Source organism: Ahaetulla prasina, chromosome 2 (assembly GCF_028640845.1).
Source record: "Ahaetulla prasina isolate Xishuangbanna chromosome 2, ASM2864084v1, whole genome shotgun sequence".
In the NCBI taxonomy this organism is placed as follows: domain Eukaryota; kingdom Metazoa; phylum Chordata; class Lepidosauria; order Squamata; family Colubridae; genus Ahaetulla; species Ahaetulla prasina.
Window position 1 is genome coordinate 279273768 of NC_080540.1, and position 13418 is coordinate 279287185.

The window sequence follows — 13418 nt, forward strand, 5'->3', positions numbered from 1 at the left end:
GTCTCTCTCTTTCTCTCTTCCATTCTCTCTTAGGCGGGATCTCGCGGCAATGCGGAGCCAAGAAAAGGCGGCAGCACGGCAGCCAAGCTGCTCCCGCACCAAGCGTTGAGGGACGCGCCCCCGTTGCAAAGCAGCCCTTGATTGGCAATTAGGCATAAAAAAAGGAGAAGGCGGGGAGTGGAGGGCGGGGGGGTGTGTGTTAAAGGTTCTTACGGAGGATCTTGCGGCTCTCGCAGGATCCATCCATCCATTCATCCATCCTTGAGCCCTCCAGATCTACTACACAGCAGTTTTTCCTCTTGGCTTTGCCAGCCTGGGGAATTTCTGTGCGAGTCATCCGAGGAGTAAGAGATGTGTGGGTGGGTGTGGGTGGGTGGAGGGGAAGCCATTAAATAGATTTATATTTTTCACTAGTCTGGAAGTCAGATTTGTTGGTTTTGCACGCAAGGAAAGAGGAGAGAAGGTGGGCAGGATTCTGCTAGGAAGGACATTGTTCTCTCATGAATCCAGGACAATTCTTTGTGATGCCATGGTGATATCGTGTGTTTTTTTAAAAAAAAAGCAGTATTACAGGTAGTCCTCGATTTACAACCGTTCATTTAGTGACCGTTCAAAGTTACAATGGCATTGAATGGATTTATGACCATTTTTCACACTTACGACCTTTGAAGCATCCCTAGGATCACATGATCAAAATTCGGATGCTTGGCAAATGACTCATACTTAGGATTGTTGCTGCGCCCCAAGGTCATGTGATCACCCGTTGGCAACCTTCTGACAAGCAGAGTCAGTGGAGAAGCCAGATTCACTTAACAACCGGATTACTAACTTATCAACTGCAGTGAGTCACTTAACAATTGTGGCAAGGGAGGTCATAAAATGGGGCAAAACTCTCTTAACAAATGTCTCACTTAACAACATAACTTGGGCTCAGTTGTGGTCGTAAGTCAAGGACTACCTGTGTAGAAGCATGTCATTACTTCCTGGGATATCCAGTTTAGTCTGTTGCCCTGGATTTCCTGATAGCTTCCCATCCAGTCAACCAGGGATTAATATTATATGGCTTTTTAAGATCATCCACAGTCAACTAGATGGTGCCACTCAAGTATAAATGTCTATGGAGATTCTCAGTTATCCAGATCATGGTTGTTCCAAAAATGCTTTTTTCAAGAGGCAACTGGACTTATTTGTTTTTCTTTGAAGAGGTTTCATTTCTCATCCAAGAAGCTTCTTCAGCTCTGACTGGATGGTGGGGAATGGAAGTATTTATATTCCTTGCAGTCCGCTGGTCGTTTGTATTTCCCGCCATCCAGACAGAGCTGAAGAATCTTCTTGGATGAGAGAAGTGAAATAGCTTCAAATAAAAACAAGAAAATCCAGTTGCCTCTTGAAAAAGATTGAAAAAGTTGCCTCTTGAAAAAGAGACTGGAAAAGAGCTGATGTAGTTCCCATCTTCAAAAAAGGAAAAAAAAACAGATCCAGGAAACTACAGACCTATCAGCCTGACCTCAATACCGGGGAAGATTCTGGAAAAGATAATCAAGCAACGAATCACTGAACACCGAATAACCAAAAGCCAACATGGGTTTGTCAAAAACAGATCATGCCAGACTAATCTTATTGCATTCTTTGACAAAATGACAAAATTAGTAGACCAGAGGAATGCTGTCGATATAATTTACTTGGACTTCAGTAAAGCATTTGATAAAGTAGACCATAACCTACTACTAGATAAAGTAGAAAAATGTGGGTTAGACAGCACCACCACCAGATGGATTCGTAACTGGCTGACCAACCGCACTCAACGTGTAGTCCTCAACGGAACTACATCCACATGGAGGGAAGTATGCAGTGGAGTACCCCAAGGCTCTGTTTTAGGCCCAGTACTCTTCAACATCTTCATCAATGACTTGGACGAGGGGATAGATGGGGAACTCATCAAATTTGCAGATGACACCAAGCTGGCAGGAATAGCCAACACTCCAGAAGATAGGCTCAAGTTACAGAAAGATCTTGACAGACTTGAACATTGGGCGCTATCTAACAAAATGAAATTCAACAGTGAAAAAAGTAAGGTTCTACATTTAGGCAAAAAACCCAAAATGCACAGGTACCGTATATGTGGTACCTTGCTCAATAGTAGTACCTGTGAGAGGGATCTTGGAGTCCTAGTGGATAACCATTTAGATATGAGCCAGCAGTGTGCAGCAGCTGCTAAAAAAGCCAACACAGTTCTAGGCTGCATAAACAGAGGGATAGAATCAAGATCACGTGAAGTGTTAGTGCCACTTTATAATGCCTTGGTAAGGCCACACTTGGAATATTGCATCCAGTTTTGGTCGCCACGATGTAAAAAAGATGTTGAGACTCTAGAAAGAGTGCAGAGAAGAGCAAAAAAGATGATTAGGGGACTGGAGGCTAAAACATATGAAGAACAGTTGCAGGAACTGGGTATGTCTGTCTAGTTTAATAAAAAGGACTAGGGGAGACATGATAGCAGTGTTCCAATATCTCAGGGGTTGCCACAAAGAAGAGGGAGTCGGGCTGTTCTCCAAAGCACCTGAGGGTAGAACAAGAAGCAATGGGTGGAAACTGATCGAGGAAAGAAGCAACTTAGAACTAAGGAGAAATTTCCTGACAGTTAGAACAATTAATAAGTGGAACGACTTGCCTGCAGAAGTTGTGAATGCTCCAACACTGGAAATTTTTAAGAAAATGTTGGATAACTATCTGACTGAGATGGTGTAGGGTTTCCTGCCTGGGCAGGAGGTTGGACTAGAAGGCCTCCAAGGTCCCTTCCAACTCTGTTGTTATATTATTAAAAAGCACTTTTGGGATATTCAGGTGTAAGTTCAGTTTTCTTGGGTGGAAATTGTCATTCTGTGCAGGGGAGAGAGAACAGCCATGTATGTCACCCTGAGCTACATTTCTGAGTTAACTTCATTAAGTTTCTTAGTCATTTACATCAGTGCCTTTCCCTTGAGAACACATGGTTTAGGACAAGTTAGCTTAAACAGTTGGGCTGATGTTAGTGTTTGGTTTTAATTTGGTAAGTGATGGTATTTTTGATATCATATTGTGATTTGATGATGTGATTTTTTTTACAACTGTTAAATTTATTAGTATGTTTGATGATGTTTGATACAAATATCAAATAAGTCAAAATAAATAATAACAAAAAGTCCCTTAAAACATGGTTTTGTCAACTAGCTTGAGGATCTTGTGAGTAGAGTGGAACCTATTAGATGGTTGTATGACAGTGAATGGAATGCCCTTTCTGAATGTTTTCCTTCTGTTTTGTTTTTAATCTTGTTTTTAATCTTAATTTAAATAGTTTGTTTTAATGGTTTTTATATATTGTTGATTATTGCCATGTATATCTCCCAGCGTCACTTTATGTCAGATGGGAGCTATACAAATGAGAGTAAATAAATAAGTTATTTTTGCATATGCTACAGGCTAATAATGGTTCTGTAAATCAAGAAGAATCCAGTCTGATCGAAACGATAGTTTCATCTTGCAAAGCATCCTGATTCTTACCAGCCAAAATGTTTTATGGAATCTTATGGGCAAGAAATGAAGGCACGGTTGCTTCATACAGGAGGTATAGTTTAACCAATATACTTATGGCTCTAGACTTTAAAATTATGTGAAATTTCTAGGTACATGTTAGCTCAAATGAAGTACTTCTCAGTTGCTTCAGAAACTATCCAAATTAGGATAGGATCATAAGCAAAATGGGTCTGCATGTACATGCTTGCAAAGCCAGCTGAGAAGAGCTTTTAAGGGAGTCATGCAAAGATGCTGCTGTTTGAACACTCTAAAAAATGGATCTGTATTTATGTATTGTGAAGTAACTCAGGTGTCACACTGCTCTAAAAAACCTCCATGAAATTTCCCTTTAAAACTTTCTAAATCCATGAACATCTTTTAGAACTGAATTTTGTTTGTGTTCGCATGTATACTGATAAATATACATATCTGAATAGATACCGAGTAATGAGAAAGATTTTAGGATTGCAATGGGCAATTTGATGAAGAACAGGGTACAGCTCTTAAAAATATAAATTTTATGTTGGAAGCAATTGAAGAAGAACTAAAAGAGATGCTACCAATATCATATCTATGCATAAGCCTTCAGTGTGATCATACTTGGATTATTTTATGTCAGAAAAACTGAACAAAATTCGAAGCTTGGCAACAAGATTGAGGGATGATTATGAAGTTTAGGGCTTTTAACTTGGAAAAATGGAAAGTAAGGCAAAAGGAGTACAGGCTTATAGTTATATGCTTGATGTAGATAGTGTTTTTCTTTTCATATCACTAACTCTAGAATTTTGGATCATCCAGTGAAGTTGAATAAAGGGAGACTTGTATAGCTTTATCTTGTGCACGGTTTCATTGATATAATATATGGTCTGGAACCTGCCAAATTTTTGCACAAGAAGGCTATCATTAATTCATCCTATCATCCACATGAATCAATGATCCCTAGGTCTATGCAGTTATTCAAAAGACTGCTTGGCTTTGATAAATAACTTTGAGTAAGTACCCTTTAAAGCAGGTCTGAATAGCTGCTCTGCTTTGATCCATCTGTGCTTGCTCAGATGCCCATCACTTTCCAATGAAGCAAAAAGTCTAGTTCACCATGTCAAACTGCCGTCACATGATGTTTTGTGACGTTTTCCCCATTTCAGAGCTGGGGTGGGCATGGCATCCATGTGACGTATCCAGCCCACAGGCACCCCTGGTCTAGTTGGATGACTCACAGTAGAGATATTCAATTATACAAATTGAGACAGTGCATTGAACCTGATTGTTGGTGTTTTGAATTGAGATACTATCTTAAAGTCTATTTGACATGCCATCTGGTATAGAATGTTATTTTGAAATAATTATAATATATGAACACACATAAATTATATCTCTGGTTTAATTATTTCAGTAGTTAAGGACTTTAAATTGTTTTGCAGATATGCTGTTGAATTTTCTTAAAGGAACTATTTAAAAGCAATGTAAACTTCGATAAATTTTATGGATTCTCATATGTTTTAATAATCATGAAAATCAAATTAGAGGTACTAGCCTCTAAATGTATCAAACAGAAGAAGCCATGGCCTCGAATCACCTGGCTGGGAGAGGTAATTATAACTTTTTAAATATTGTACATTAAAGGTACATTCCTCCAAAATTTAAATCTTACTGACATAACTTCAAGTCATTGTATCAATAGCAATAGCAATAATCAATCTATAAATCATTAGAAATTACAGTAAAAACTGTCTGAGCAGTTGAAAAATTCATCATTGAAGTTTAAAATATCTAGTTGCTTTAGAAAAGAGATGAAAATCCAAAAGTTTGGATTTTTCTTAACACAAAGCATTCCTATCTAAATTTTTATTTTATTAACTAAAGGTAAAGTTCCTGAATTTTTCATTTCAATTTCAGATTCGTATTACACTGACTACTATTATTGTTATTTATTTGATTTTTTAAAAGTTATTTTGTATTCTATATATTTTAATATGCAATACTAATCCTATATTACTTTTACATTTTATTCATACTCATGATGCTTGTAAAAAAAATTTTTTTTATTCACTATGTTTTTAAGTATCTGCCATTTTAAAATAAAAAATATATGTTTAAACCAGGCTTTGTACTATGGTGTCTTATAACTGAATCAATGATAATATGAGATGGTTGAAATTGCTTTTTTTTTTTTTTTACATTTATATCCCGCCCTTCTCCGAAGACTCAGGACGGCTTACATTGTGTAAGGCAATAGTCTCATTCTATTTGTATATTTATATACAAAGTCAACTTATTGCCCCCCCAACAATCTGGATCCTCATTTTACCTACCTTATAAAGGATGGAAGGCTGAGTCAACCTTGGGCCTGGTGGGACTCGAGCCTGCAGTAATTGCAGGCAGCTGTGTTTAATAACAGGCTTCTTACAGCCTGAGCCACACCTTTTATATACTATACCGCAGCCCTTTTATATACTCCCCAATTTGTTTTTGTTTTTATTGAGTTTTTAATTCTAAACTACATTGAATTTGGATTTGGATATCTTATAAATCTAAATTATTACTATCGTTGTTATTAAAATTCCATATTGGATCTTTTTGCTTAGAAAAAAATTGTCTACTTGAACAGCAGAAAAGTCTTGTTTTAAAGGAACATTTATCTTTGTGTAAGGATCAAGAAAAGAGTTTCTGAATCAAGTATTATGTCATTTAATGTTTTGCTTTTATTTCTTATGATGCTATCAGAATTATTGAATTAATCCAGGCATTCATTAGCAAGAAAAAAATAATATGTAAATAAAAGACTGACATTCTTTTAATAGGAAAAAGAGGCCGTTTTTCTATTGGATGACAAAAACATACAGGAAATTAACCTGCTTTCTGGAAAAACAAAAAAGAAGATTCCCCAATTACAGACTTTTCTGAAGAATGTTATTGTATTATCAACCTCAAGAAATGGTAAAGTATTATACTATCAAATCTTTCTACCTAAGTGTATAAATGTCTGTTTTTATACAATGCAAAGTAGTTTCTAATTGCAAAAATTAGCAGTTCTTCAGTTGTTTCTGATGTAAATTGGTTAACCCTTTTTCTGATCATAAATACACTCATGATGTAAAATTATTTATGTATTTGGAATATTAGATCCTAATTGAATATACATTTAACTGGGAAGGAGAGTTAACTCATTGAAAAGAGTGAAGCTTATACTGTATATAAGTATATGTACATCACACTCTAAAATGATGCACTTTAATCTTTTTCACATAGGAGCTTGGTTGGCAGGAATGCTTAAAACAGGAGAGCTCTTTCTTTGGAACAAGGACCAAGACATTATAAAAACTGTTCCAGCCATAGAGGAATCTAAAAAAGTGGCTATGGCAGTGCAAGGTATGATTGTTCAATTGTCAAAAATATTCCTTTTTTTCATTTTCATCTTTTTTTAAAAAAACCTCAGCATTTTTTTAAAAAAAATATTAAGAATTGTAGTTTAAAATTGTCATTTTTCTTATAGTATTTTTCATAAATATCAAGATTACTACCTAGTTGTTTGTTATATGCCAATGACACATTAATATCTGTAATATATACTTATTGATGCTATTACCACAAAGTGTGTTGCTTATTAATGCAGTAAAAGCATCCATGATAAAACATATATACTATTTTTAATTCTTTATTCTACTACCTGATTTCATACCCTGTTTTCCCGAAAATAAGACATCCCCTGATAATAAGCCCAATCGGGCTTTTGAGTGCATGTGCTAAAATAAGCCCCCCCCTGAAAATACTTAAATGCAGAGCTGGAAATCAGGTAAGATGGCAAGAGGAGCCCCATCTTGCTCCACGCACCCCAAAATAATAAGACCTCCCTGAAGATAAGGCCAAGCGCTTATTTCAGGGTTCAAAAAAATATAAGACAGGGTCTTATTTTCAGGGAAACATGGTATAAGAAACTACTTGTTTGTGATAGCATATGTTTTGTTGTCATAAATTAACTGTATATTTTGAGTAGATTTAGAAGAACTGAATAATTCTAACACAGCATTATTTTCTAGAACATTCCTTGAGGTTATGCCTGCGTGTTTCCGGCAAAGGAAATAAAATACTTCTTGCTACTCCAGATGTCTGTGTCTTATTGTGGGAAAGCATAAAATCAAACGCAACACCTTCCCAAATTTCTGCAATGGGGCAATGGTCCCAAATTATTCCTGAAGCTTCAATTGTGTTACCAGTCATCGAAGAGAAGGAAACTGTAGTTAGTGCTGATTTTATTGAAAATGAGGTAAAATATAAATACATCTCATCTTATTCATTGACAATCAAGTATTTTTAAAATACATAATGACTTTTAAGCCATATAATATTTTTTTTAGAAAAATATTTATTCCACTTATGACTGTATGACTATAACTTGTTGCTGGCAATCCTTATGATTTATATTGATATACTGATCATCAATTGTGTTGTAAATGTTGTACCTTGATGAACGTATCTTTTCTTTTTATGTACACTGAGAGCATATGCACCAAGACAAATTCCTTGTGTGTCCAATCACACTTGGCCAATAAAATTGGCTAAAAAAATTCTATTCTATTCTGTTCTAATTTTAGTTGTTACTGAAGACTATCAATATGTTTATCTTATGTAAATATTTGTTTTAATATTGAATCTGTGGCTGTTGCCTGTATTTCTCATAATCGGACTGTGAATTATGATGCTTATGCAACCAGACATGCCACCCTCAGATACAGACTTCTGGATAAACCGAGAATTTTAGGTGCCAAAATACACCCCCAAAAGTAAGTTTCGCTTATTTCAGGGATGAACTTATCAGCGGATATATACGGTAATACTTGTTAAAAGTATCTTTATTTTCCATATATACATCCGCATATATAAGCCCATCTGCAGATAAGCTGACCCTTGAATTTTTAACCAAAATAACATAAAAAAGATGGGTTGACTTATCCACGAGTGGCACATTTTCATGGTGTGTCAATTAAAAAATTTGAGGGTTGGCTTACCAGGGATGGGCTTGTACAAACTACAAATAGTCCTTGGTTAATGACTAGCTTAGCAACTGTTTGAAGTTACAAAAATGCTTACAATCCCCATTGTCACATCATATTTTGGGTACTTAACAAGCAGCTGTTTGCAGCATTCCATGGACATATGACCTTAATTTACAACATTTTTTTTGCAAGAAAACAGCTTTTACTTCTTGTTTTTTAGCAAAAGAAATTCCCATTACAAACAGTAGGTTCACTTAACAACCGCTGTGTTCACTTAAAACAGCGGTTCTCAACCTGTGGGTCGGGACCCCGTTGGGGGTCGAATGACAATTTGCCAGGGCTCACCTAAGACCATCGGAAATATGGCAAGTATACTTGCGAGTCGAAGAATCGCGCTCCAATGGTTGACTCCACAAGCCAGCTGCAGGCTTTTCAAATCACTAGCCGAATTCGGCTTCAGGCACGATGAATTAAAAAAGAGAGAAATCTTTGCTCTGATGTCTCCCTCTCAAGCCAGCTGCAATCACTCCCAATCGCTAGCCTAATCTGGCTTCAGGCGCGATGAACTTAATAGGGGAGGAATCTCCGCTTTAATGCCTCCATCCTCAAGGCAATCACAAGCAGTTCAGATTGCTAGCCAATACGGCTTCAGGCGCGATAAATTCAAAACGAAAATAATTTTATGGTTGGGGTCGCCACATCGTGGGGAATTGTATTAAAGGGGTCGCAGCACTATAAAGGTTGAGAACCACTGACTTAAAACCTGCCTCATGCATACACTTAATCGCTGCAAAAATGTTGTAAAATTGGGTTGATAATGTAATGTTCAGCTTGGGACAATTATAATTCTAGGCTAAATTACAGTAATAAATTGAGGACTACCTGTATGTAATCCTGCTGAATTCTGACATTGTTGAAGAAAGGGGTAAAATTGAATAACTGGGATCATGAATAGGGAGTCTTCCATCTTGACAGCATTTTTTATTGGGGCATATGTAATAGCCAACATCTTGGTGTTTCCTATTTGTACTGGCATGTTTGCATGCAATGGCAATATATTGCACTTTCTGCTGTGTTTTGTGCATGTCTTTTTCCAGACAACATACTAGAGTTTAGGATCCTAATCATAATATTGCATGTGCAAGATAGTTCATTGTGACTGCAGTTTAAATTTCTAAGGATTAATAGGGAAATGATTAAGTCTTCTGTAACATATTAATTGTTGAACACTTGGTAAAATATGAATAATTATATATAAATTTAAATAATTGATATATAGATATTTCAAGTGAGTTATTCAAAAATATGGTTCATTGACAGATATTGGGAGATTGTTGTTTGGGATCTTTTGCATTTTATTCTGAGGACCAACTGGTGCTGATATTTTTGAAGATCAAATGGCAGGAGAACAGTTTAAATAATGCAAGGTAAAACATAAATATTCTGACTTTTAAATGCAGATTTTTTTATCAGATACTAAGTAAAATGCATATCAGTTTATGAATGAAGATGTTGCTGTTTATATGCATGCATGTATAACAGAGACTAACTGATAAGTGTATCATTTTGAATGAAAAATACATTAGATAGATAGATAGATGATAGATAGACACACACACAATATTATATTTTTCCCCTTGCCATCTGAATGTATATTTTAGGAATATATATAGTCTGTATTTCCTTCCTAAAAATTTGGTAACAACTGCCACAAAACTAGGATGGATATTACGCTAAACCATGATATTTAGTAGATGAGATAGAAAGAACTTAAGTGAAGCCTTGGACTAATATGGCATCTCTTTTCACTATTTTTCAATTGCACAGCTCACTAATGTAACTTTTAATTTCAAAGGATCTAGGTTTAACTTTCCAGATACTGTAGCTAATAAAAATGAGAAGTGAAATAGGCTGGTTTAATTATTTGAAGTCCTCATCGAACAACATCATCCTTTAAATGCTTAGTAAGAAGGAAAATGACTGTATATATTAGTAATTTATTTTCCATTTTTCCTGTAATATGCACTTTTTTCTTCATCCGACGTAGCTCTGTTCCATGTCAAATCCATTGGGCACAACAAACCTGCTCTCTACTTAATTTGGCTCCCTCTTGTGAATCAGTAAAGTCGAGAGGTGCTTTGCTTACTGCATTCTCACATGATGGACTTGTGCTAGCAGTTGCTCTCAATCAAAAGGATCTACAGGTACCAATGTTAAAAGCATACTAAGAAAGTGACTTTATTAATATTGTGCCCTTTATAAATTTGGCTTTGTAAATTATTTATTTATTTATTTATTTATTTATTTATTTATTATTCAAATTTTTATACTGCCCTATCTCCCGAAGGACTCAGGGCGGTTTACAGCCTTATAAAAACATAGAAAACATAAGAATAAATACAAGTTAAAACAGCATTTTAAAAAACTTATTACATTAGGCCAAATTTAAAAATATCGTTAAAATAATACAAAACCCCATTTAAAACTAATTTTTTAAAACTAAACCCTAGGCCAGCCCTGCACAAATAAATAGATGTGTCTTAAGCTCGCGGCGGAAGGTTTGAAGGTCAGGAAGTTGGCGCAGTCCTGGGGAGAGCTCGTTCCAGAGGGTGGGAGCCCCCACAGAGAAAGCCCTTCCCCTGGGTGTCGCCAGTTGGCACTGCCTGGCGGACGGCACCCTAAGGAGTCCCTCCCTGTGGGAGGGTACGGGTCGGTGGGAGGCAGTCGGTGGCAGCAGGCGGTCCCGTAGATAACCCGGCCCTATGCCATGGAGCGCTTTAAAGATGGTAACCAAAACCTTGAAGCGCACCCGAAAGGCCACAGGTAGCCAGTGCAGTCTGCGCAGGAGAGGTGTCACATGGGAGCCACGAGGGGCTCCCTCTATTACCCGCGCAGCTGCATTCTGAACCAACTGAAGCCTCCGGATGCTCTTCAAGGGGAGCCCCATGTAGAGAGTTAGAAATTAGTTTGAATACATCCTGTATCACCCCTGTAGAAGAAGATGCCTAAAATTTAATTGCCTTCCCCTTTCAATTCTTAGCAACCATCACTTTCTTACATTTATATATGATCACAGAACCTATCTGGCATGCAAGGCTATAGAATAAAAAGGGAAATCCCTGTGCACTGGTAAGTCATCCCTACCTCTGCCCATTTTTAAGGAAATCCTGCAATCTTCAATTCTATTTGCTACACTTTATCTGCTGCTGCTTTCCAGGAAGGGGATGGGGGAACACTTCCTTCTGGCAGTACAGTCTTTAATTTATTTAATTAATTTTAATTAAATTTTAGAATAGAATAGAATAGAATAGAATAGAATAGAATAGAATAGAATAGAATAGAATAGAATAGAATAGAATAGAATAGAATAACAGAGTTGGAAGGGACCTTGGAGGTCTTCTAGTCCTATCTCCTGCTTAGACAGGAAACTTTACACCACTTCAGAAAAATGGTTATCCAACATCATCTTAAAAACTTCCAGTGTTGGAGCATTCACAACTTCTGGAGCCAAGCTGTTCCACTGATTAATTGTTCTAACTGTCAGGAAATTTCTCCTTAGTTCTAAGTTGCTTCTCCCCTTGATTAATTTCCACCCATTGCTTCTTGTCCTGCCCTTAGGTGCTTTGGAGAATAGCTTGACTCCCTCTTCTTTTTGGCAGCCCCTGAGATATTGGAACACTGCTATCATGTCTCCCCTGGTCCTTCTTTTCATTAAACTAGACATACCCAGTTCCTCAAACCATTCATCATATGTTTTAGCTTCCAGTCCCCTAATCCTCTTTAAGTCTTAAAGTTTAAAATTATATTCAGCAAAGAGACTTGCGATGTAATCAAGGAACAGAGTAATTTTATATCCTGTCTAGAATTAGCGTTTATGTTCAAGTAATAATTTGTAAAAGGAAAATCAATTAAAAAATGATAAAGACACATGAGACATTAATAAATTGTTAAATTTTATCCTGGTATTTGTTTATATTAAACGTTTTCCTGTTTTCCTTTTTCTTTCTTTTTTATGATTCTCAGGCAACTCAAATTCTGTTTATGAGTACTAAGAATTTTATTACTACTTCAGGCAGTCTTAAAGGTTGTGGTAGCAAGAATCCCAAAATTCCATCCAAATTAATACGGTCAGTGTGAAATCAGTTTTTTTTCCCCCAGAGGATATTTTGAAATCCAGTGTGGATATTTTAGTTGCATGTTCCTGAAGGTATTATTTGTTGTATTGTTGAAGGTCTTACTGGATTTCTGACATGAGCTGGACTCCTGATAGTCTGTTTTTGGTTTGCATGTTAAAACGTGGATCTCTGATCATAATGACATGCTTGGGTGAATTGATGACTTTAATTACTTATGGCTGCTCTGTAGAATTTGGACCAGCAGAATTTATTCCTCTGCATCCCTTAATAACACACAGGTGAGATAATAAAACAGTTTAAAAAATGTCATCTGAACTTTATGTTTTTCTTCCATATATTTTCTAATAATAATAGTTTATTAAACTCGTATGCTACTCAACTCTCAATTACTCTGGCTGGCTCACAACAATAAAAGAAATTACAATAAACTCAATAAAATAACAGATAAAGTTAAAGATTGGTATGTATGATAGTCCACGCATACCAACTTTTATGCAAGGGGACTTGCTCTTCTTTGCCAATGGCATATTCATATTTTAAATGTTTCATTTTTTTCACTAATTCTTTTATTCTCAGTCAGCAAAAATGGCACTGGCAAAAAAGATTAGCTCCATCTTAAAGGACCTCTATGAGTGCAGCTTAACCTACGGTATTCAGGGTGGGGATTTAGCCGAATATACTTTTAAGTGAGATAAACATTTTTGCATTATGATATACATTAATCTTTTATTTCATT

General features: G+C 36.3%; 1 protein-coding gene across 5 annotated transcripts in view; it reads left to right on the top strand.

Annotated features, from left to right (window-relative positions):
* Positions 1–13418, top strand: part of CPLANE1 (ciliogenesis and planar polarity effector complex subunit 1) — an 83367-nt gene that overhangs the window by 3146 nt on the left and 66803 nt on the right. For 3 of the 5 annotated variants that reach the window (XM_058170113.1, XM_058170110.1, XM_058170112.1), the window contains exons 2-11: positions 3459–3604; positions 4974–5141; positions 5756–5776; positions 6354–6489; positions 6802–6921; positions 7590–7816; positions 9867–9973; positions 10594–10750; positions 12570–12673; positions 12778–12960. In XM_058170113.1, the coding sequence (XP_058026096.1) occupies positions 5061–5141; positions 5756–5776; positions 6354–6489; positions 6802–6921; positions 7590–7816; positions 9867–9973; positions 10594–10750; positions 12570–12673; positions 12778–12960 (1136 nt within the window). In that variant the 5' untranslated portion in view covers positions 3459–3604; positions 4974–5060. Of the gene's footprint in view, positions 1–3458; positions 3605–4973; positions 5142–5755; positions 5777–6353; positions 6490–6801; positions 6922–7576; positions 7817–9866; positions 9974–10593; positions 10751–12569; positions 12674–12777; positions 12961–13418 lie in introns of those variants that run through there. The other 2 variants (XM_058170111.1, XM_058170114.1) reach the window with 2 other exon arrangements.